We start from the raw sequence: 26,315 nt of genomic DNA on the forward strand, positions 1-26,315 counted from the left end.
ATTGATTATTTTGGACTTTCAGTTACTAACAGATTAACACAAACAATCTGAAATCAAAATAGGTGCTTTTCCTATTCATTTTTTTTTTACTTTAAAGGCATAGTATGCAACATTTTTCAGTTAATTAATGTGTTCCATAACGTTTTGGATGATTAAATGAGTCATTTCAGGTCGAACAAAGGTTTTCTTGGCCGCCCTGGTGGTCTGTAGGGGAAATACCATACTTGCAATTGCAGGAGCCCTTGGCCCGCACCCACAGGCTCAGAAGTCTCGTGCATCGCGAGAGTCAGTCTTGCTTTACGGCGAGAACTGCTACACGCCCCCAGTGAAAGGCATGCTCGTTGCTAGCGCAGTAGCGATATTTGTGCAGTTATCATGGCGGAACCAGCGAGAAAACGGCGAAAGCCCATGTCGGAAACGTGCTAAATTTTCAAACTCCAAAATTGAAACAAAATAGTCACTTACCGCAGTAGACATGGTGATTCGTTGCGTTCGCCTGTCTGCTAAGCTCAAAACAACCGCGCCTGGCTTGAAGGAGAAACCAGGAGAACAGCTGAGCATATTTACGACAGTGCACTTTTACTTTCGCCCTCTGGGGGGAGCCTTGCTGGAAAATCAACACCGGTTGCATAGTATACCTTTAAATACTTTTTAATCTGGATTTTGAACTTTAATCAAAGTGTTTGAACTTGTCCGGGTTTAGATTCCAGAGAAAGTGTTTCTATTTGGGGAATTAGATTAAATTAACTAAAGGTATTACTAATGACAAACTAGGATTTGATTATTCTCATTTTGTTGAGTTCCCTGTCCATATTCTATACCAAGCATTTTACATTGTAAAAGAACCAAATTTGTACATATGCCAAAACATACAGTAGTGAAATAGCTTCATAATGCTACCAAATCTGGCTCTAGCTCCTAATGTCCTCTAAAACAAGTTTAAACATTTATTTAGATAAGAAAATCTGTTGAATTTTGAAAAGAACTGAAATGCAAATATTGTACATAGATTGATTAATGGTTGACTATTTCAAATCACTGTGTATGCCAGTATGAAGGTCCCACAGTACTATGACCTTAAATAACTACGACTGTATTTGTACAAAAAGGGATTTAGCTGCTGAAGACAAAGTTTCTAAAGTACTAAATGCTGCTGCTAAAATGATGGATTGATTGTTTTGGTTCTATTATCTATAAAATCAATTATAATTTTGGTATAGTTTAAATGACTATAATATCCTACTTTATTGTTTTTGTGAATTTCACTTTTAGTTATTTAGTTACTGCCAGCTTCACTGACACTAGTTCACAGATAATAGCTTTATGTTGGTTAAACAGATCTAACAGCTAACACTTTGTGTTCTTGTTTTACAGGTTGTACATTGGTTATTGGTCTAACCATTAATGACAATTGGAAAAAGGAATTTGCTATTATTAGTTTACATTTAAAGAAACAGAAAACATTTATATTATTTTTATTAGCCTGGTTAAGAGGTGAGCGATGTTTAATATTGCAATTGTACTTGCAGTATAAAGTTTTGAATTATTCCAATCTCAAAATACCTGCTTGGATGCTAGTTGGGAGTCATGCATTCAAACTCTGCCTTCCAACAGTATATTTGGTCATTTTTCGGGGGGAAATTTTCACAGATTTTTTCTCTTACTCAATAAGGAAATTATGTACGGCGGTAGAAGAATTATAATGGTGTGAAAATAGTGCAGAGTAAAAAACGATGTGATTGCAGCTAAGGCTGAAACAATCAGATTAATGGTGATTATTCGATTATTGAAATAATCGTCAACTAATATAGTAATGGATTAATCAGTAACTGGTTCATAGAGACTCTAGAACATGCCTTTAGCTGAATCCACCCACTTAGAGCAGCAATTATACCACAATTTTGACAAAATGTGTAAACATATTGGATTTAAGAAAAAAAAAAAAACTTTTTTATTTGTCAAGTGGAAAAGTTTGAGTTTCACCTGGTTTAATTTAAGAAACCTGTAGCTATCTGATTATAAATCCAAAAAATAATCAACAGATGAAGCGATTTGCAAAATAATCGTTAGCTGCAGCCCTGATTGCAGCATATTTAATTTAATGGTGTGTGTTTTCCTAATTGAATTCATGTGTTGCAACCAGAATTTATACGATAGCGCTTCTTCAAAAAGTACCCTCAGTGAGGTGGACTTGCAAAATCTCAGCTCTGTGAGGCTCTGACAGAAATGTCCTTTCATCTGTGCTTCCAGTCTGTAAAAACCAGAATTATGTAGCTGGGGATTGCACACTAGCCTATAGCCTATACACATGGCATGTTAGCCTCAAACCTGCTCTGTCCCCATTACCTCAAAACGCCACCATATTGGGAGATCATATATTTTAATGAGACGTATAATAGCTCTTTAACCCATATCATTAGGGGAATATAGTATACCTACCGTTTGCTCTTTTGGCTGCTAAACGAAAGGACTGTTTCCCTAATTACACGGTGTGTAGGACAGGTCAGGGGTTGGGTGTGTACATTCGTGCGGCTGTGAACGTGTGTGTCTATGTTCAGGAATTGTATGACCATTAAATATTCAGCTACGAACCGACCCCCTCCTTCCCGACCCAGCTTCCATTAACGCCTCATCACCGTTTAACTAGCTCTGTTGTCAGTCACCTCAGGGCCTCGGCTGAAACTGGAATACGTCTGGATCTGGTTTCCTGGCTTAAAAAGAATGAGTCAGAGTGAGGGTCCACACGCCTTTGCTAAACCTGGTCAACGACAATCAAATATTACTAGAATATCATTAGAGCGCATGTCTGCGCCTTCATTCGAATGCTCTGCTGAGCAGTTTGTCAGTCAGCTAAGATTTCACTTTTGCAAACACACAATAACAATGTGTGTGTGCGTCTGCTCAAAGTAAATGATGCAATCTCCTTTTTCTAATTGAAAATAATAACTAATCCATGGATAACAAGCTCTCATATAATCCACAGCCCTGTCCCTTCAGTTCTGGCCTATCTTAGTTGTAATAAAAGAACAGGAAATGAGAGGCAAGTGAGAGCGCTGGCTTGGACATTGACGCTTAATGTAATCTGCCTTGAAATCAAATTATTTGACCTGGAAAGCCTAACAATACAAAACTCCTGCCAGGCTGCTGTTAAATATTTAGCACGTGCCTGTCATGAATACAAATGGAGCGCAAATTAGAATCTACAGGCGCGTGACCCCCATATCAGACCCGAGGAGCACAGGGGGGGCCTGCCTCTGCTTTAAATGTTTTAATTACTGGGGCCACGGTGTGGCGTGCCACACTACCTCTCTGAGCCACGCGGCTTGAAGGACAAGCAGTGAAATTCAAATGCTGGTAAACACGAGCAATCCTGTGTCCATGATCTCTTCACATTAACTAAAACACCATGCTTTAAAGAGGCCGGTTTGGAATTTGCCAGGTTGTTGTGAACACCAACCAGACATTTTAATAGGTGCAAAAACATATATATTATAAAAAAGAGCAGATATGTCAATTTAAAGTCCTGAAATAATCCATTTGGCCTCCCATCCCAAGATATTTCATGAGCACATCCTTGAACTACACCAAACTGTTGTGCCCAAAAGTATAACACATTACAAGATATCTGTCAGGGATTATTTACAGTCTGCAGCCAGAACAAAGAATGCAATCAGCATTCTCATCACTATGTTTTTAAGAGCAGACAGGATGCTGCTTATGGCTCTAATCTAGATGTGGTGAAAGGAAGTTGTCTCTGGTTGTTGACTAACTTGACTGCATCAGTCTGCTATAATTATTTAGGTTTTCCTACAGAGTGGAAGCAGCCCTTTTCTACAATACTGATATCCTGATAGTTGGAAGTTAAACAACTGAGATGTCCCAAAAGGTTGCAAAAACTAAACTAAAAAGTAAACTGATCATTACCCACTGATTAAAGAGCATATTTTCCTCCCTTCAGTCAGTGGTTTGGGTGTTTTCTCAGCACGTTTCTCTATTAATGGTATAGGGAATGGCCTTGGATATAACACCCTTAAAAAAACTAGATCAATCATGTTTATTTGATCTTGTAGGGCTTTTCATCCACTTAAACAATTAAGCCAACAATGAGACAATTAAGTAAAAATTTAGAATAGACTTATGGATTATTTGGATGTATATTCATTTCCCTCCTTTTAGATTAAGTGGAGTTTTTCGCTCTGGCCAAAAAGAACAGTTTCAACCCGGGAACAATCAGCTTTTAGTGCCTGTGGGAAAAGCTTACTGATGCGTGTCTACCAAGTCAAACGACTCGGTAAGCGACCTGCGTTAAAATGGTCTCGGCTCTTGTCAACTTGCGTTGGGAACACCAGGCTCGGGTTGAACCACTAAACCAGTGACACCATTAAATGCAATGTATGGATGTCACCACACCGCGCCACTCATTTCTTATCTAATAAGCCGAAACAACTCTATTTACATTGGATAAACATGGCCCAGCCCTGGTGAAAGGGATTTGTATAGATACAAGAGCTAAACAATAAAAAATAGTGACTACGCTCTGGCTCCCGTCCATGTTGCTCTACATTATTTACTTCTCTGATTCCCGTCGCACTGTCAACATCATCAACGCTCACCCAGCGTGATGCCGTCATCAGACACGCAGTTGTTGGGGACAGTGGCTTCCTTCCTGTTTTTCAGTTATGCTGGGATCTTCCTCCAAGCTGCAGGCAGCATAGCTAGAAATGTGTGGGATTGAGCATTATATACATTAATGTTGCTGCTGAATATGCCCATTGTTTATCGCCACCAGGATAATCACAACACTCAGATCACCTCATACTGGTTTGCTGAACATGGTACCAGATATCTGTCCTATAAAAGACGTTTGAGGAGTGGATGAACATTTTTTTTTAAATCATAATAGTAAAATAAATCCTAACTGTGTGGCTATTTTGTCAATATTGACATAAATCCATGGAGAAAATCTGTTTCTGAAACACTTGATGAATCTTTTGCCATAAAGAGTTAAAGCAGATCAGGAGGAAAAGGTACCACTAGTACTAACTAGGTTTGGCTAATACGGTGGTCAGTGTGTGTAGTTTACTGTATACTCTCAGAATAAAGGATATACTGGGTTTAAATTGTTGTCTCTCTATTGGCTATATGATCTACCACTGGACTCCAGGGATGCACTGTATTGCTGTTGTGCACTCCGCGCTGAAGAAAGATCTGTCTCAGTGATTTTGATGTAAGAAAATCTGGTTTGTATCGACTTGGTATTGATTAGTGGAGTTGGCCTCATCTCCTGTCGTTACTTCAGATAAATGGCCTTATTTGTTGTGTTATTATGTTCAACACAATCATGCCAGGAACAGTCAGAGGAGTATTGAACCGACACTTCATTGGCTTCATGGCTTCTATTTGTTCCAGGAATTAAAGGATGTTCTCTGCCAATACGGCGCTGAGAATTGAGCGAGCTGACGGTCAATTACAGCATCGCTTTAAAGGTCTTTTTCAAACGCAATATTACCGAAGAGCAGTCACATTAATATCTGATTTTTGTTGTGCCTAAATCAGAACTGATTTAAAGATAAATAGAGATTTGGATTGAGTGTTGCCATCCTTCTTTTTCTTCCTACTCTTTCAGGTTTGTGCCCCCACCCCACCCCAAAATGATTAGTTATGCATGGCTTGTAAGCACTGAATCAGAGTTATGGTCCCTTGGGAAATAAATTTGGCAGAAAATCAGTGTGAGAAGATTTAATTATCACGAGGAGACCTTTTTTTTTTTTTTCCCCTTGCCTTGGCCCACTGAAGCCCAAATGCCTTTCCTCTCCTTTCCCTTTCCGTTTTGTGCTCATCTCCAAACGCTGCAGCCGGAAAAAAAAAAAAAAAAAGCCTTGCCGTTGATGCTGCATGCCAGCCCTTTGCTTGCCTTCCTTCTCCCCCCAATTTGTTTCATTGCATGGTAATAAGTAAAGCAATTACTGCTTTATTGATTCTTCATCACGGCAAATTTAAGGCTGGTTTTCTTTTCCCCCCCTTACTCCTCGCATCCCCTGTTCCTCCCCCGCTTTGGAAATGGCACAGCAAGGTGATTAGTTGACCTCCTGTCCCGAGCGCTGCTGGTCTAGCGAGCGAGTCGCAGTGAATGCCGAATTCTCCTAACCCCTTTTGACCCCCAAACCCCCTCCCCATGTTGTCCAGGGCTAATGGGATGCTGATGTAGCCATTGGTGGCTGTCACATCCACAGGGAATGGTTTGAACATTTCTGTAAGGACGTCTATGGGAAGACATGTTTAACTTAATAACAGAAGGGCTATCTGTGCCATGGGCTAAATTACTCACAAATTAACTTTTTCATGCTTTTTACACTGCCCTCATTCAGGTCAAGTAGGCAGATGATTGACAGCATTCTCTCTTTGTGATTGGTAATCGTTTCCCGGGTTACCCTTATCAATTAACCTGTTGCCAGTAAAGCAATGTCCAAAGAGTCAGCAGCTTGATGTATTTTCCGGATGATCTCCTATTAGATTAAAAGAAAAAAAGGCAAAGCATTTTTTGAATTGTGTTGATACTAAATGAAATCAAGTATCTGACTCCTGACTCAACCTGAGCAGGCAACCAAACTAATTAACCAGCTTGTTTTACTCCCAGTGTTCTTTCATAAAGACTAGATTATCAAAACCTTTGGTATCCTGAGAATGTTCCCCTAAAAACAAAAACATTTAGTTGGTTGTATTTATTTTTTTAAGAAGTAGGATAAACTTCTCTGTTTTTATACCAAAATAATGTTACATATTTTAATTACATTTTTTAACACATTACAACTGTTATTTTCATGTATTTCTCCAGATAAAGATTTTTGATCATTGTCAGTATATAAATAAGGCAACACACACACCCTCCCACACAGAACTGGACATTTTCAGCAACAGTGGGCTTGGTTCTCCAGACCTCTGTGATTAGACACACCCACAGACTTCTGCAGGTCAAAGTGCTGACATGTTTCAGGGGACCATGGTTAAGCATTAGCCCCTGCTGGGTTTGTCAGAAGACATTATAGGGTCCATTAAGTGTGTGGCTGTGTTTTAGTCACCCTGTGGGAACCCTAAAATCTTTTTAAGGTGAAAGTAGAAGGATATAAAAATGTAATTCACTCCCTTTAATTTCATATGGAGAGTTGTAAGGATAAACGTTTTATTCTCTTTTGAATAAAAACATTCACAAACATCATGTTTGTCATTCTTTATTTATAATAGTTGTAAAACAGAAATACCCTGTTTTTTATTTCAAGGGTGTCACAATGTTGGCCAAATTTTTTCATGAGTTGTAAAAAAAAAAAAAAGTTATGCTTTAAAATATAAATAATGATTTTTATGTTTTTAATTACCTTCTTCTTTTCTTTTAAATCTCCTATTCAGTTTTAGGTGCAACTCCAATTTATACTAAAACATAGTCATGCAGCATGGCTGCTAGAGATGCGCCTGTCCAATTTCCTTCAATCCAGTTAAATGAAAAAATTCAGTGGATTCGATATGCTGGTAAAGATTTTCAGTCATCCAGGTCATACTCGTTCCAACAAAGTAAAAAAAAAAAAAATGCACTGGACTTGGTTTCCAAGTTTAAAGACGTTTCACTTCCCATCCAGGAAGCTTTTTCAATTCATAAAGTCAGAATTAGCGTCGAGTTCGAAGCTTTATATAGGAGCCCAAAAACGTGTTTTGGCTTAGAAAACATGCAAATTGAACCACAAGATTGGATCATACATTGGATTGGATCTTTAATATTCAACATCAAATCTCTGATATCTGATTCAGGTATCCGATTGGTGCATCTCTACTGATAAACCAGTCAACTTGCACAACTGCCAAGAATACAAACCTATCTCAAAATGATGCGTTATCTTGCACTTATTCATTCATTTATGTCCATAGACCATAAAGGGTCAAGATCAATACAAAGGGATTTATAGATTTATATTCACACATTGTCATATTAATTATATTATATATATGGCTTCTCCAAAGGAGTGTTATGTTCATCTCATTGCCAAGGTTGTTAGTCCACAACTGAGGTCAGTGGGAGAGGAGGTGGGCAACATTTGCCTAATTAATTACTACTCAGACACAGCATACACACACATGCATGACCATGACCTTTACATATATAGTTCGCAGCAGACCACACAGAGAGGAAACACACACACACACATATAGAGGCCGCCAGGAGCCAGCAGAGTTAAAGGGAGAATCAATTACAACTCAACTAAGGGGAAGGAGTTGGTTGCTTGATGGCTACTTGTCAAGGCGACTGTAGGTCAGGCGGTGTGTTTGTGTGTGCGCCCACTGACATTCATGCATTAGTCTGTTAAAATCGAATCCATTTCCAGGATTCTGATTACATCATTTTCATTTTAAAGACCTTGCTCCAATTAAGTAATTAGTTGCTTGGTGTTTTCCTAATTATAGAGTTGTTCATGAAAGAGCTGCTGACCAGCCTGGGATAGAAAAATGGAGACCAATGCACTTTTTCCCCCCCTGCACTTACACACATGCAGCCCAGTTTAAAATCAAGTTAATGCAGTCAAATGCTTGTTATTTCTGGTAAAGGGCAGGGCGGCCGCTGTATTTTTAATCACACTAAAACAAGACTTTACTTAATAAGAAAGCCAAATCAGTGACTACGCACACAAAAATTAAGTTAATCCTGATATTCAGAAACTTTTTCAGAATTGAAAAGTATTGAATGCAAAATGTTTCTTTAAAATGAGACAAATTGGAAACAAAAATCTAATAAAATGCGGAACCCCGCCCAAACCTGTTTGCGAGCAGCCGACTCAAAAAGTAGCTGTGGTATCTTGAACACCTCACCGCTCAGCCTGTGAAAACGTCACAGTTTAACGAGATTCTGTGACGCTGCCCAGACAGAGGACATCGGTGAACACTCATGCTGCTCTCCTTTTCTTTTTCCTCTTTCTCAAAAGTAAAAAAAAAAAAAAACACACGCACACCTGTAAGGGAAGCTCACCCAGCTGGTTCTGGTTAGCTCTTTATGTTTGCAGTCATCACTGTTCTGGCAGGTCAGTGGGGTAAGTCAGAAACACTCAGGGTCAGTTTGCTCTTTCCCTAATTCATACCTCCCATTTCTACCCACACAACGCCATTTCATTCAACCCTACTTCCTGTCGGTACCTGTGAATCTAAATCGATAAATCTCTGTTTCTGGAGGTTAAATAAACTTGCAAATGCTCAAGTCTCACGTATACTACAGTATTATTTTTCCTAAAGGCCACTGTTTGTGGCTTTCTTCTCAGTTTAACCATGCTGACTCTTGTGAAACGTGAGAGAGAGCCTGTGACCATAGATTAGACCTTAATAACTCCTAAGTAGCCTCCTAAAGCAGATCATATACTAGTCACATAATTGCATTTTATTACACTGATCATTCAATATCCCTTTGAAACGTCCCCAAGGTGGTTACGAATCTATGCTCGGTCACTAAGAAACCCACGTTTGCAGAATATAACCTTTACTCAAAATGTCTTTTATGAAATCTTTTACAAAATGGAAATCACCAGAAGCCCTTCAAAACTGTGTAGGTGAAGTGGGCCACAGAAACAGAGTTTTGTTATAAGAGCAACAGTCTGGTGGTTGTGAAACTGTAGCTTTTTATCCTAAACACCACCCTGATGAACCATAGTTCCATTGTCTCTCTGGAGAGGAAATCTAAGTTCTTCTAGACTGAATTGTTGCAATGCTTATCCTTGTAGGTTTTAAAATAAAGAGCAAATATCAGGCAAACCCAAAGAGAACAAAGGGTGGTGGGGAATGAAAAGAATGGAGTACAAGAGAAAGTGCTTACCAATCAGGAAATTAGGTTCCTGTTTTTACAGGTATATGCATAAATGAATATCACAGCATAAGCTTCAAAAGAACATAACTCTCTCTTCCTATCTAATAGCATCTGTTTATTTCTCACTCAGATATGCACTAAATTTGACCTTAGTTCTGTCTGTCTACTCTAATTTATTAGCCATTTCCTCCCTTCCTCCCTCTGTTTCCTACCTATCCTGTTATGGTTTCGGACTTTGAGTTTTTAGTTTTTAGTTATATATGGCTACGTTCACACTGCAGCCTGAAGTGACCCGAATCCGATTTTTTGTCCCACATGCGACCTGAATCAGATCTTTTCATGGCTGTCTGAACAACACCGATCCGTTTTTTTCCAATCCGACCCAGTCCACTTGGGACACTTACGTTGTATGACTGCAGTTCACACAGGAGATCACATACAAGTCGCATATAGTTGGAAATATGAACGGCAACGTAAAAAAATCTGATTTTGCAAAAAAATCAGAATTGAGCATCAAGGCCTGCAGTGTGAACTTAGCCTAAGTAATTCTGTTTTGTTTATCTTTTATTTATTTTCCATTTTGTGTTATATTTAAGCAGTCTTCAGTTGCTCTCTGCTGCCACCTTGTGTCTGTCTCCTTTCCCCTAGCTCCCTTCTAGTCACTTCCTTCCACTCGTGCTCCATATCAGCTGATTACCCCAGTTTTTGTTCCGTCTCCCATATTTACTCTCACTGTGCAGCTCTTTAATGCTGGTTCCTTGTTACTCGGCCCCCAATGTGTGTTTTATCCTGATGTCTCCTGGTTTTTGATTCCTGGATTTTGTTTCTGTTGCTGTTGACTTCACTAAACCTACCTCCCTCATCTTTGCATTTGGGTCCTCAACCAACCTCCACCCTCACGTTGACATGCCCTGTTGTTGCCTTTGGTGATATCTTCCTTTCTACAGCAGCCATTGGAGAAAAAAGGCAGGGTACACAAGTTGCTTTTTAAACCATAGTAATTTACTTCATTCTGTTTTTTTCAATTTGCATTAAGACCATATTTCTAGAGAATTATTTTGAATAGCTTATATGTTGTAAAAAGGAATGATTCCATAACTGTTTAAAACTCATTATTCCAGTATATTTCTCTTCATTTCTAAAACTTAAGAGATCATAATTACTAACAGAAGCAAAGACTTGCATAACCGCATTTCTTTAAAGACCACTGCAAGTAGATCTTAGAAAAATACCTTAAATTCTTGGTTATCAAAGAATCTTTCTGCTAGAATTGAATTGACACAGGACGGTAAAATTACCAGCTCTGTTCAATTAAAGCTGCATCCCTGCTTTAAAAAATTTCATTATTTTAAAAATTGACAAATGGTCATTACCTTCAAAGTGAAGTTAGACACGCACATTCAGCCTTGCTATCATGGCTGTTGAGTATAGATGGGGTCAGTTGAGAGCACTGACTCCGAGTGAGCTGAGTGACGGAGGAGGGACGAGCAGAGATTAGGACGCTGATATCTGAGCTTGACGCGTGGCTGCTGTGTCATCCTGTCATTAGCAGGTTATTTAGGCCTTTAATTCATCATTCAGACCTTTATTGACTGCAGAGTGGGAGATCACTATCAACAGGAGATGGAACAAAAGTGTGTATATTTGAGACACTCAGTCCCCAGCTGCTCCTATTTCCTGATTCCAAACAGGTATCATATAAGATCATATAAGTCTGAGTTTAAATAATACTCAAATCAAGGTTTGTGACAGTTTGAGCTCGATGTTGTTCCAATATTTGAGTTTCACGAATAAAACAAGAGTATTCGTGGCAGGCCTTTTTGATTGTGACAGGATTGGACGAAAATCCACAGAGACCATTTGACACTGATAACAAGGTAAGCACCACATGGGATCACTTGGCCTGCTTTGCTGAATGGAGCGTCGCTGCTATAGCACGCGCTGTAGACACAGGCAGCCTTTAAGAAGAATGGGGTAGACGTACGGTGGGTAGGGTCTCGAGGGAGCGCACATTAGAATAGCTCGGCCACCTGCTCTGTCAATTGACATCGCCCCACTCATATTCCAGCTTACAAACCCATACATTCATCCAAGTATGCTCCTCTGGGACAGACTTTGGACATCTGGCTTGGGCTGCTAGAAGTCTCCTTCCTTTTATTTTTTTGTTTTCATGACCCGTTGACCCTGACGACCACAGATTTTAGGAAGGTGTCAGAAAACGCCGCAACCATCTGTGAGCACCATGTTGTTTACATTTTTATTATGTTATAATGGGGTAAAGAATCTGCATTTGAAGTTCTTATTAGATGTTCAGTAATGCTTTGGTCTAAAATTACCTTACAATTTGTAACTATGAGCTAAATTTTGAATTCAGGTCATATTTGCTTTACTTAATTATGAGTCAGATTAACAAATTATCTCCAATGTACAAATAGCACCCACTGTCTTTGATAGTTAAAGATATGGTGAAGAATCATCTCAAATTTTTGAAGAGACCCACCCTCTCCACTTGAAAAAAAAATGCACATGCACAACCCTGTACCTGCTCCCAAGAGGGAATGTCTATGAAATGTGTGTGAGAGCATGCACAAGCCCATTTCTCCTTATGCACGCTCTGTTTAAAAGTTGCTGTTTGCATCGCTCATACAAGTGTACTTTCTGAAAGAAGATTTGCAATTTTTCAACTATGTCAGACTCACCACCGGTAAGTGAAAATGAGGACGAGCACGTAGGACGGCCTTATGTAAACATCACCTAAATTATTGACAATTAGGAGGACCACTTATTTTGATGATCCACGCGGAAAAAGAACATCCTCCACTATAACTTTAAATCTCTAATCCTTGATTTGATACCATCTACAAGCTTCTACAGTCGTTTCCACCCAAGAGATATTTTGGCTCCAAGCATCGTCCGTAGATATTTAACAGGGTCGTTTCACAGCACAGTATTAGCCTTATTTATTTGATTCTAAACCAACACCATGCTAGGTCCAGAATTCAACAGTATAGCTGATGAGTTCAGGTGAAGAATTTAAAGATGGTGTTTCTTTTTTGTTCCTCCAGTGACTTTAATGTATGGCTACAATTGCTTAAAGCATTAAAGTCCCCCATCATCATGCAACAACCACCATGTTTCACAGCTTCATAGTTCTTAGGTTTAAAAGCCCCCAGTGTGACTTCTTTACATCTTCCTGTCATTCTTGCCAATAAGTTCAATCTTTGAAACTTTTTAATTTTTTTTGCATAGTGTTGAAACATTTCACAGTTGGCAGTGACATTGTTTGAGCAGTTTACAGTTTATGATCTTTTTCAATTATTAAAAGTCCCAAATTGCTGTGATACGCATGGTAAAGTGCACTGTATGTTCACTTGTAAAGACCAGAGCTCTCTTTAGGAGGTTGAATTGCTGATCTACTCAACAGTCTGTAATTATGGTCATAACATGAAAGAAAAACAATGTGTAGTTCCGGGATTTGTGCTTCAAATGAGCTATCTTTATCATTAAAAGGCAAAGCGGGCCCCGAGTATTTCACTGCCACCACCGTTTTTGACTGTCAGTAAAATCCAGTTAGTTTTATGTCAAAAGTGATAGCAGAAGTTTTATTTAATCATAAACTCAGACCATTAACTGATGAAGATGAGGCATGTAATATAAAAAGTGGTTTGATCTGAAACATTTAAGTGTAACAAAAAAAAAATGCTTTTGATTTGGAATGATTTTCATATTTTATCCAGTACTGTAATGGTAAGAGTTCCATGGTGTTTTATGCATCTACAGGGTGTTTTCTTTTTCATTTCTTTAGTTTTTGTTGATTTAGTCCAATAGAAGGAATGCAATACAAATTCAAGTTTATATTACTATTATCAAATAGTAATTCGTCTGCTTAGATTACCTTTATGTCCCTTCATCTGTGCTGTACATTTCACTTTCTTTGGTTCCATATTTCTTTGGTTTTCTTTACCTGCTATACTCTTGTATTGCATTTTTCTTCAGTTTTCCTCTATTAGATGTGTAGTTATTAAAATTAAGCTTTGGTCTGATAGCTGTCAATCAGCAAATCAGTCATTTATTATATATTACAGGACAAGTTTTTTTCTACATATTAGATAATTAAATGGCAATAACAGGACCGAACAGCATGTAAAGTGCTTTAAAAAATTTTCAAACTGATTTCTTCTTTTCTTTCAGATCATCGATCATTTTTTTGTCAAAATAAATATATCCAAAAATTATTACTTAAGCTGTTTTTAGAAAAAAATGTTTTTGATATTACCATAATTAAGGAAGCAAGTATTACAATCCTTATTATTCATCTATTATACAGAGAGTAGGCAATGACGACATCCTTGGGACAGTTCATTAATCCAAAATTACTGGTAACAATGATGAAAACACTCAACTTTGATGGAATAAATGTCTGATCTCCATTTTGAAAAAAAAAAAAAAAAATCATGGATTAAAAGGGTAAAAAATTTTTAGCAAAATTTTAGATCTAGGGTGTCACACCTACATTTAAACATGGTGTTGGTAGTGTGAATGTCTGGGGCTGCTCTGTTGATTCAGCAAATGTGCTCTAATTAAAAATAAATAACCAAGTCGGAGTCCATAATTAAATCAGATTGAGATACTTTGGCAGAACCTAAAACAGACCATTTATGCTGAAAACCGTCCAATGTAACTGGATAAAAACAACTTTGTAGATGATGGAGGTTTAAGCTGTATTTACTTTGCCACATCAATCAGGTTGGTTTAGACAACTGACATCATTTACATAAACCTAATATTCTGTTAACTCAGTTTTATTCCCATTTATAAAATGAGTTTTCTCTGAAACACTTGAATATAAAAAAGAAACAACAGAAACTTCTACTTTAGTTGCTCTGATTCTTGCCTGTCTAAACTACATATATATCTTTAACCATAAGAAAACATTTAGCGCAGATCAAGAATCCTCATTAGACAGATTTTGATAAGAAACTCTGTCTTTTTCCTGTGTTTTTTGTCCGGTTCCCAGGCACATTTTCCAGCTGCCCGTTGTTTGGGCCCGGAGAATCGCACTTTAAAGACTCAGACGCGGGCAGGATGCTGCTGCTGCTGCTGCTGCTGAGAACAGGGCTAGACCGAAGCCTCTATCCCCCCCAGCACACAGCCCTGCTAAGCTTAACTCAGCTGTTTGATGCCAAGTCTTGTGTGCGTGTGCATGCGTGCATGTGTGAGTCTACTCAGCTCAGAGGTTACATAAACAAGACGAGCTTAGCCTACAGGTAAGGCCCACCAGAGACCAGCCGAGACAGAGAGAGCGAGATGCAGCGCCTGGTCTCTCTTTACCGCGGTCTTCCCCTGATGTCGTCGCCACTGCTGGAGCTGGATCTTTGCTAATGAAGCTGGAAAATGACTAAAGGATATTGTAAACAAAGTTAGGGTGCTCACACACAGATAACGCGCTCCTTTTGTTTAGAGTGGCGGAGGCAAGCATCCGTGCACGTGTTTGTGTGCTTCCCAGATGAAGAGATGGGGAGAATGTAGGCGGACGGGGTTTCGGAGGTGGAGGCTGGCAGCAGGGCACTTGGCCACTGGTGCAGAGAGAGAGAGAGAGACGGAAAGAGTGGGGTAGGGGATCGGAGAGGGGGTGGGGGTTGTGATGGCGAGAGGGGGGCAGCGGAGATAAATCATTAGAGAGCAGGTTATTGGAAATGCAGAGAGATAAAAGAGTGAAGAAGCCAGTAATTGCCTTAAAGATCAGACTACAAAGCATTACTTTGGATTTTACAAGGCCAGCCAGCAACAAAAGAGCAGTAATTTATGAGCTCAGTGTAAAAGAATAGCATAATTACATTAAAAATTAATGCTAATGAGGGCTAAAATGGGGAAGGTGGTTATTATGAAAGTTTGTATTCATCTTCCTTGGGTTGAATGATGGCTAGTGGCTTGATTAATGGCTTAATTTCTATCAATTAGCAAGCAAAAAAAAAAAAAAAAAACTCCACTGAGACGAGGCCTAAATTGAGCATTGAATTACACATCTTTACTACAGTGCAGGGAGAGAGATGGCTGGGCACAGTACTGAAACCTAGGATAACAACAGACACTGCTGAGAGTGTAGCTGTGAAAACAAGACATGAAATCTTAAACTTAAACATCTTCCTGCACAGTCTGAAAAAATTCAGAATTTTGATTCATTTTCCAGTTCTGGATAAGTATGAAAACATATTTGCATTTTGAAACTTTAATCATTGTACGATTGTCTGCATGATAATTATTTGAATTTCTCAAAATAATTTCTTCAAACTTTTTGTTCCTGCTTTTTTTTTCTGATGCCTTTACAGAATCAATGCAGGTAGTGCGTATTTAGTGAATCCTTTTCTTTGTTTATATCAAAAGCGTTTCAAGTTTAGATTTCTGGGCATATTTGCTTCTTTGATTCACTGACAGGAAAACTAAAGTTTTAATGGATATAGATAGAGGGAATCCAGAGATTTTTATTGCACAAATGACTAAACAAGTTGAATCTATTTGTTTTTTCAGGTCCTATGTCTCTAAAACATCACCTCTGTTTAAGTTTGAGCTTTCATATCCAAACTTTAAAATAAGCTACAAATTAACTTTTTTTAGAAGGCAGTCTGGAAAAGTCTGACATAGTCCAAATGAAAGCTTGTAAGAGAATTAAAACTTTTTTTTAGGACTTGGGTTTTGACATTGGCAGGATGGGTCAGCCATGTTGTGCGTGGAGAAATTCAGAAATGAAAAATAAATTGATACCACATCTTTATATGTTGCCATCCTTTTTAACTAAATGCTGCATTCAGTGATTTGGCTTCAGATCATTTTAAAAAAGGGCCACTTTTTATAACTAATGTATTTCAAATGTTTATTAAATAACTTTACATTCAGTTTCCTAAATAAAAATAACGGAAATGTCTCAATAAAGCAATAAGTTAGTTCCTGTTTTGTTTATCTTTCCCGCATAATAACAACAAGGTCTGCGGTTATTCAGCTGGTTCGTCAGTGCAGTCACTTACTGGAATTAATCAGTAGCAGCAGCAATATATTCAGCTCAGCTACGCTTGATTGACAAACTCTCCAGCAAAGTCAAGTTTACAAAGACAACATGGCTGCAGCCCAAAGGCTTCAGATTGTGTTGTGGATATGCGTTGTGGAACAGCCCCCTCTTTTGGTGTCAAAGCGTAACTGCTACTGCCTTTGTGGACTGAAGAGACTATCTTGATACCGGTTTTCATTGGCTGGTTTGATTTTCTTTCCTGTCTTTAGGTCTTAATCAATGAGGTGGACAAACAGCTATTTAGAGAGAACAATAGTCAATTGATTTTTAGCCACTCATCAGTAACCCTGTCTATCTTACTAACTTCAGTAATGAGATGTTTTGTTTTTTCTGATCTTTTTTTTATATCACAGAGCAAACAGACGTGCTAATGTTTTTGATAACCCAATCTGACAATTTTGACACACCGTTTGGCCCGCAGCCTCATAGGTAACGAGGACGTACCCTTATTCCCACATTCAGCATAAATAAAGCAGCCGGTACTTTGCATTTAACTGCATCTCTTTCCTTTTCCCCGCTCTCAGCTTTCACTCTACCCTCCTGTCATCGCTGACGGAGAAGCGTTCCTAATGCGGTGACAATTGAGCCGACCTGTTAAATTAATTTTCCAGATAATGTGTCAATATTAAATATCAACTTTGACCTCCTCAAGCTTTAGAGTTCGCTCGCCCAGCTGGAGTATTGATTTTTTTTTCTTTGCCCGCCTCTGAGCTTGCTTGGCCCACACTCAAAGTCCATTATTTTTGATTTTCTCGTGAAATACATATCTTTACCCACTGACATCTGACAAACAGCATATGGAAGTCATTTTATCTACCAATAATGTGTTTGTCAAAAAGTCTGAGGTCTTAATGGATTCCTGCAGCCGCCAAGGAGATGCCGGCAGAAGTCTGTTTGTGTGCACAGATGCATGAGCGTAGGTGTTGTTTATGCAAGGCATTTCTCCTCAAAGCACAGCAAGTTGGGAGGGGTTTAATTGAAAAAATTAAGTAACTACGCTGTATTAATTGCGGGTTGGTCACAGGCGTGACTTTCCTATCAAACACACAAACACGTGTGCACAGTGTTGACTGTGATGTGAAGGACAGGCCACGGTCTCCAGGAGGATATTGGTCCCGTGTTCAGGCTCCCATCTAGCAGGCCAGTCAAGGTAATGACTATTTTTGGAGCCACATCTCCCAGTGCCAGATGACAAGCCGATAATCTGTCATTTAGGACGGCTTAATTCCACTCGTCAGTCAGTTGTCCAATTCTGCGGCGCATTAAAATCAGACCAGAGTTGTTGAAGTGCTATTATGAAGCTTAATAAAGTGTGTGCATGATAGAGGGTGACATTTCACCATGAAGGCTGGACCAAATATTCATTTATTCATTAAACGTCGGAGTCGTGAAGATGTGTTGTGACATCCTTTCTGTAGCTGCTAATGGATTGAATTAAATCCTTTTATCAGCTCCAAATGAATACTGTATTTGAGTATACATGCAGAGTTTTAAAAATATTCACAACCCTTAAAGTTTTTTTACATTTGTTCAGGTGAGGGCTACAACCTTACATGCATAATGCTGGGATTTGATGTGGTAGACTTGGTGATGAAGTGGGGGGATTGGTCTTCCAGTTGTTTTGCAAGTAGAAATGTGAAAAGGAGGCATATAATGGCATTCAGGTGCCTAAATGAAATCATGTCCTACTACCAAAAGTAACTTGCGTGATAAATAGCCTCTCCTTGGTTTAATCTTAGCATAAAGACAGCTGTTCTCTGCAGAGCACAGAGGTTTGAGAGAGAATTCAAGCTTACAGATCAAGGATAAAGTTGTGGTGGAGTTTTAATAAGGGATATTTTGTAAAAACAATGTGTCAAATGTTAAAACTTCAATGAGGTAGGTTGGAACCTACTGAGAAATGGGCCATGAACTTAAACTAACAGCCCAGCCATGACGGGTACAATCAAAGGAAAGCTCTCCATGCCAGCTAGAATTATGGGTTACTTCCATTTTTCAAAAAAAAAAAAAAAATGGGCAAAAAGTCAGATCTCTGTTGAAACTAAAACTTTAAAACACATTTTCCTGGCATACTTGTGTGTATTTTACAACATTTATTGAAGCAAACATTGGCAAAACAAATAAATGAAGAACAGTTAACCTTACCTACTACACTTTAATGTAAAAGTCAGTCCACCTGTATATAAGCCATCCTGACTGTACATATGTCACCTCAAATCTCTGTGTTACTCCCTTGTATTTTTATTTTTTTTATTATTCCTAATGCACCTTTCCCTCCTTGTTTGCACCTTCTTTAAGCTCATCTAATCTAATCTAATCAAATTTAGAGAGCGTCTTTACAAACAATGGCCAGGGGTCATTTATATCAAATCAAAAAGTTGAAATTGAGGTACAAATTAGAAGTTTCTTTAACCGCTGGTTAAGACCTCTAACGCCGACCCGAAAAATGGCAGCACCCTTTGACTGCAGGATGGTACTTTTATTGTAGTTTGCCACAAACCACGCAGGAGGCAACATTTGGAAGAAGGTCCTCTAGACAAATGAGCTTCAAAAAGAATTAAATGGCCTACATGCAAAATGGTGGTGGCAGCATCATTCTGTGGGGTTCTTTCTCTTCAACAGGAGCCGGGAAGCCAGCCAGTTGATGTGAAAATAGATGGTCCAAACAGAAGACAATAATGGAAAATAAGATGTAAACTGAAAGGAACTGAGACTTTTGAAGACTTTTACCTTCCAGCAGGACAAAAATCCCAAACAGACACCCAGAATTACAACAAAATGTTTAAGACTGAAGCTTATTAATGAGTTGTATAGATCTACATCTAATAATTTTTTTTCTTGCATTACTTGGAAATTATTCATTCAGACTGAGCTCGAATCATTTATGTGCAAGACATACTTTTGACTGATTGCAGCAAGTTAGAAACTACTTTTAAAGGATATAAATCCACACTGACTTTCGTTTTTTTAATAGTAAATAATAAATAAACCTGTGTTCTAATATTGTAGCACAGCATGCAATTAAAGCTGGAAAAAGAGATTTAATTCAGCCCACTTTCAGTCTCCGAGCACATCATCATGTCCCCATGTTTCATGAGTAAATGAATATATGGTTCTATCTTTAGAGCAAAATGCAACTTTTACGATTCCTTCCACCCCGATCTCTTAACGGGGTTCCCATTTGTGAAAACTGCCACAGCCTGCATCTATGCAGCGGAGAAATACGGACGCCTGCTGGATTGACAGACAGAGAGACGAAAGAGAGAGAGTGCAGGAGAGGATGGATGGATGGGAAAGAGAGGGGTGAATATTGACTGATCAGGAGAATGATTGACAGCTGGAAAATAATGAGAACATTCAGGCTTTTTTTCCCGCTGTCGCTAACTTTCCCCGGCACACCTATTTTTGCCCTCCCACTCTCCTAAAAAAAAAAAAAGACTGCTTTTAGATTCCTGAAGTGATTTGATATGCAGAAATCCTGGTGTGTTTATATCCAGGAGTAATTGATCTGAAACCCTTTGTGTCTGTTTTTTGTGAGATTGGACAAGGCGGAGAAGTATACTCTCTGATACATGAGGTCTGAACTGTATGAAACTTAATCACATTTATTCCCCGTAATGAAATTCCACTGCAATGAGTTTGTGTTCATATTTTGATTATTTTAGAATCCTATTATCTGAGTGTAATTCACTCTCTAGCTATTACCTTGTTAGTATTTTCCCCTTCTTTACCTTTTGGAGACGTCCATGTCCTTGGCCAAGCATAAATACTTTTCCTCTTGGGGGCACAAGATTAAAATAGTGGGATTATCAGATTTCTCTTACTGTATGTGTCAAATGACATTATACAGAGAAAGGGCCAATCTAGAGGAAATCCAGGTATTTCAGATCATGACAGAGGATGGCCTACTCTGTGTAGGTTGAGAACATGTGTGTCTTTCTCTGTATGAGTTTCTGTTCATGGCGTCCTCTCTTTTTAACGTTTGTTTCAGAGGGAACCTCTCTGGAGGAGCAGGTGCGAAGGATAAAGGACATTGAGGCCATCGAGAGCGATTCCTTTGTTCCTCAGGCTTTCAAATCATCCCGGGATGACACAAAGGTGCGTTCTGTCTCTCTTTCTCTCCCAGCCCCTCACTCTCTACTAGGCTCCTTTTGCTCCGTTTCTTATTGAATTTCGCCGTCTGTCCAGAGACGGCCCGGACCAAATCAAACATTCCCATTCAATGCCGTTTGTTCATGACCAGAGAAGGTTTCATCAGAGGTTTTCCACAGCAGCAGCACCCTACACAAAAGGTTCAGCAGGCGGCAGCCGTCCTGACGCTCCGACTCTCTGTTCACCTCCCTCCCGCTTGCCTTTCTGGTTGTGCAGTCGCAGACCAAAACACAGAGGTCATTATTGAAATGTTTCCGTCGTCTGTAGGAGCCGGAATTTGATTTGTCTGGGCTTCATGGCTGCGTTTAAAATACAGGTGATAACATGTGACAGCAAACCTACAAAACTCACGTTCCATGTGGCTAGAGGGACCCAAAGGATTAAACTGCTTCATAAATGACACAGTATACACTATTTTCTTTCTTTCTATCTATCTATCTATCTATCTATCTATCTATCTATCTATCTATCTTGATTGATTGATTGATTGATTGATTGATTGATTGATTGATTGATTGATTGATTGATTGATTGATTGATTGATTGATTGAAAAGGTGCATGGGGAGATATATACAGTATATACATTTTGTCCGTATAAAAAAAAAATATATATATATATATATATGGACCAACTATATTTTTTATATTAAATAACAGGGTATTTATATAGATGGGTATTTATCTATATAACTATTATATTCGGTATCAAACATAAAGAAACAGGTTATTGCACAAGGTATTAAATATAGATATGTCTATCCATATCTCTATCCGTCTATCGTAATATTGATGACTAAAATTTCTTTTTTTGGACAGAATTGTGAATAATCAATGATTTAAGATTATTTAAGATGGTTAAATACAGAACAATTGGCTTTCAATAATGTAGGTTGATGTACTGTAATAGTAGATGTTTTATATATTTAATCATGGAGTCCTTCCATTGATGGTTTGCTGTGTTGATAGGAACCATGATGTTGCCTTTCTAACAGCCTAAATGCACTAATCTTAGCAATCTTCTACAAGCTACTGTTGATTCACTTGTTTTGTTTTTTTCCTAGAAAAAGGTTTTCCTTCCTCTCAACTCTCCGTAAAAAAAAAAAATGAAAAAAAAAAAAACTGCAAGCCATAATCCGCAGAAATAAACACTTGAAATGTTTCACATTGTGTTAAGTGAATCTTTCTAATAGACTTTTAAAGATGGCCTTTAGAGCAGAATGACTGAAATAAATACTATTTTGATACAATTCTAATATATTGAGTCGCAGCATAATATTTTATTGTTTCGTCAACTATAAGATACGGATCTGGATTTCTGATTGAGTGGCTGTTTGCATTCATTTACGTGTAATTGATGTGTTTATTGCTGTTTTGCCTTGATGCACCGTGGGTTTTTGTACAACTCATTGATCATTTGGAGCTACTGACTGATAGACCAGAGATAAGCACACATGCTTTCAAAGAGAATAAAAGTGCCACTAGTCTGTTTTTTGGCATACACTATTCAGCTCTTACGCAACTCAACATGCTTGGCAGAGACTTGTGACCCCAAACTATCTATATATCCTTTTAACATCAAATTTATGTTACTTATTTCTATTTATCGATCTCCCCAGACTGCGCTTTTAGCCCATGGGGTCACAGACCACCAAGTTTGGGAAGCCTTGCTTCAGACCCCAATAGATTAGGGTTTTGGGTTTTTTTAGTTTTTTTTTTTTTTGTTTCTGTTGTTGTGGCAAAGGACCACAGGTCAGAATTGAACGCGGGTCGCCGGCGTCGAGGACTAAGGCCTCCCTACATGGGTCATGCGCACTAACCACTGCGCTTTGTTTTTTTATGTTTTATTAATCTAATGCATTTATCTGATTCGTTAGTTTACTCAAATATTGTCCTCCATGTTTTATTTCTAAAACAATAACCTTTTTTATTAGGATATCATTTTTTAATTTGATTTTGTTACGTTTGTTTATTACTGTATCTTTTAACGTAGCTTTTAGTGAAGTTTGAACCTTTATGTTTCAGTTTGCCTTTTTGCTTTGCTGCTGACCCACCTGAATGTCCCTTATGTGGGAAAACAAACTATTCTAGTCTATAGTACATAGTAGGCAGTTGTGTTTGTAAATATAAAATACAAATACACCCCCAAGATTCATAAAGGTCAATAAAAGGAGGCCATTAATAATTATGAATTACCAAAATAAAAAGTCTGCAGGATTTAGAAAATCTGTTTTAATTTTAGTAAAAAAGTTCAGAAAATCAAAACAAATATTCAATTGAGTTACATCTATCAAAAATACACATTCAGTGGAGGTTTTTGATAACTCTGAGCAGTTACATCAGCTCTAGTTTTAAAGTAAACGTGTGTTTCTTATTGTTGTTTGTTTAGTAAGCAACTCCAAAAAGAAAAAATAGATCGAAAATTGTAATAAAAAAAAAAAAAATTACTTATTGAAGTATAACTCTGTCCAGGTTTCCAAACACTGTGTGTTCATCAACTCATTCAAATAAGGCTGATCTAAATTGGTCCAAATCCCAAAAACAGGTATCATTGCTAAATGGAAATTTTAATTTCCGTCTTATTTTTGTGTCTTATTTTCTAGTTTTTTATTTTTTTTTTTTTGACTCAAAAAACTTATGGTGGAAAAACACCATAATTTCTGCAAATTGAAATAATCTTTCAGCTTATTTCTTGAATGTTTATAAAAGCAATAAAAACCATTAATCATTTTCATAAAAGAAAACTATTAATGTATTTTGAGAATTTCTTAAAATTATTATTTATTTTCTGTAATTATTTGGTTTATTGATTTATGTCAGTAACATTAATCAGTTTATTATAAATCATTTTGAATCATAAGTTAATGAGAGATCAGTTACACCCTTTATGTCAATAAAAATGGAAAAAAAATAAGGATAATAAAAACAGCTTCACTAAAAATTTATATTCAGCAGGTTTTTCTTTAGCCTCGCTTTCCTGCTTCAAACTTCCAACATCAACTTGTTTAGTAGTCAGTGATTTTGCGTTTTTTTCCTGCCAAAGGAACTTCATTACAATTTCTTCATTTAGAAAAAGAACTGCTTTAGGGTGTAATGTTCACTTAAATTATGGGTGTTTAAAAACAGCTATGGATTTGGTAAAAGTTACATTTTCTTTTATTAAATGTAACAATGAAGACAGACCAGCTATTCAAATGTGAGGCTTATTGTAGCCTATGGCGATGTTTCCACGCTGCAGAAATGGGCAGCATTTTTAACACATTCTTATTGGTCTCACATGGTCTAGCTCAAGGTTTCCCAAAGTGGGGGTCCGGAGCCCCTGGGCAGGGGGGGTCATAAGATGGTTTTCACAATAATTGTAAAGTGATTCTTGAAGTATATGGAGGGCCAAAATATATCTTATAATACATAAATTTGTATGTGTCAAGTATTCGGTTATTTGTCTAAGAAATCGTTTAAATTAAATTGCACAATTAAATAATTAAATTTCACATTAAATCATTCTAAATACTTTTAAAATAATAATTTATGTGATTAAATGTAATATATAAAATATGTTTATGTAAAAACTAATGTAATTACCTCACTTTACATCTTTAAATATAGCATGAAGTAAATATATATATATTTTTAGGGGTCAGTGTGTTGTTTTTTTTTTCTTTTCTTTTCTTTTTTGGTAAGGACCTATATTGTTTGAGAACCCCTAATCTAGCTTGACGTCTAACAGTTCTGGTTGCTTTGGATTTTTTTTTTTATTTTACTGTAGCTCAAACTGTATTTTCAAGTTTTAAGTGAGAAGCTATTTCTTTTAGAGATTTACTTTTAAAACATTTCCCCTGTTCTTAAGTAGCATGTCCTCTTGTCATTCCCGTTTATAAAAATGCCTAAGATAACACATATATTTAGATGTTTGCATACATGTATAGATATTACATATTTTTTTAGTTGTCCATATTTATCTAGGTATATAACCTGTGTTCTACCAATTAACTCAAATGTTGGGAGCTAATGTTTTTCTAGCTACTTGGTTTTTCTAGGTGGTTTCAGCTTGAAAATAACCATCTCTTTTAAAATATAAAGAATTAAGCCAAATTCAGAGAAATAAATATTTACATAATTAAATTTTTTTCTATATTCTATGATGGACGAATCCAGATGGATTTCAGAATGTATTGAAAATGCAGGCAGATGTCTTATTAGTTTCACAGTTGAACACTTAATGTATTTGTGCCATCTGCTGGATGGATACTATATTGCAGGGCCTAATTCTCAATTCTACACCCTGTGATTTAATGCCTCATACAAAAATTTTTAAATTAAATTCTTTTAAAATAATAATTTCATATTTAAAATGTAACTGATTTACATGTAGGTGCATCCTCCTCGCAATGGGAGATTGACTAAGTCTCTATGTTTTATGTCTTTCTGTGAACAGAGTGCTGCAGGCCAGGTGAAGCAGGAATCAAAGAAGCCGCCCTCTCAGGACATCTCTCTCCCCATTTCCATCGTCTACGATGACAGTGGTACCATTGCTCATCCCAGTGTAAGTTTGCTCTGACCCAATCTGTTATTCTTCTCAAACTTTGACTTGATTTCATTGATTGGATCTTCTCAGCAGCACTGAAATGCACAATCTACACTACCTCCACCTTTTTTATAAGCGTGATACCTTGGGTTTATGGTTGCTTTGAAAAACTTTGTGATTCTTTTCTCCAAAAACTCACAGTTCCTACTAACACGTCTACTATTTACTGCATCTTTGTGGGATCCACTGCATCATTTCATACAAGACTCTGCACTTTGCCAGCTTTACGGGCCTTCTTCTCTGATTTGCAAATGAAAAACGAGAAGGAAAAACTTTAAACTCCAATAACGCTCCCTGGGGCTTCCCAGTCATCTATCTCCACTGGGGAAAATGAAGTTATGTCCTGATGTATGCAGATAACCCACTCGCATAGACGCTCCATGCCCCCCAGCCCGACACACACACAATCATAGGCATACATACAGTGTCAGGCAGGCTGATATATGGCAGCAATATGCCCCAGGCAGGCCCCGGCCCCAGCTCCAGCTCCTGCTCCACTTCCAATTAGAACAGATGAGTCCCATTAGCCTGGTTCAGATACTGTCATCCCACACACACAGCCTCATTAGCACCATGACACAAGCCCAGGGCCGACAGACAAGAACTCGCTGGTGCCGAGTCTAACACGAGATAACATGCAGTGCAGCTGTACGCGACGTAGGTTGGAGATGAAGGATTGAGT

At 37.9% G+C, this 26,315-nt stretch overlaps 1 protein-coding gene across 1 annotated transcript in view; it reads left to right on the forward strand.

Moving 5' to 3' along the window:
* rsrc1 (arginine/serine-rich coiled-coil 1) overlaps positions 1–26,315 on the forward strand; it is a 179,031-nt gene that overhangs the window by 149,704 nt on the left and 3,012 nt on the right. Inside the window, exons 8-9 of the mRNA XM_038298615.1 lie at positions 20,890–20,996; positions 25,484–25,591. Coding sequence (XP_038154543.1) covers positions 20,890–20,996; positions 25,484–25,591 — 215 coding nt within the window. The remainder of the gene's footprint in view (positions 1–20,889; positions 20,997–25,483; positions 25,592–26,315) is intronic.

The sequence above is a fragment of the Cyprinodon tularosa genome, unplaced genomic scaffold (assembly GCF_016077235.1).
Source record: "Cyprinodon tularosa strain WSP-4 unplaced genomic scaffold, ASM1607723v1 ctg41, whole genome shotgun sequence".
Taxonomy (NCBI): Eukaryota; Metazoa; Chordata; class Actinopteri; order Cyprinodontiformes; family Cyprinodontidae; genus Cyprinodon; species Cyprinodon tularosa.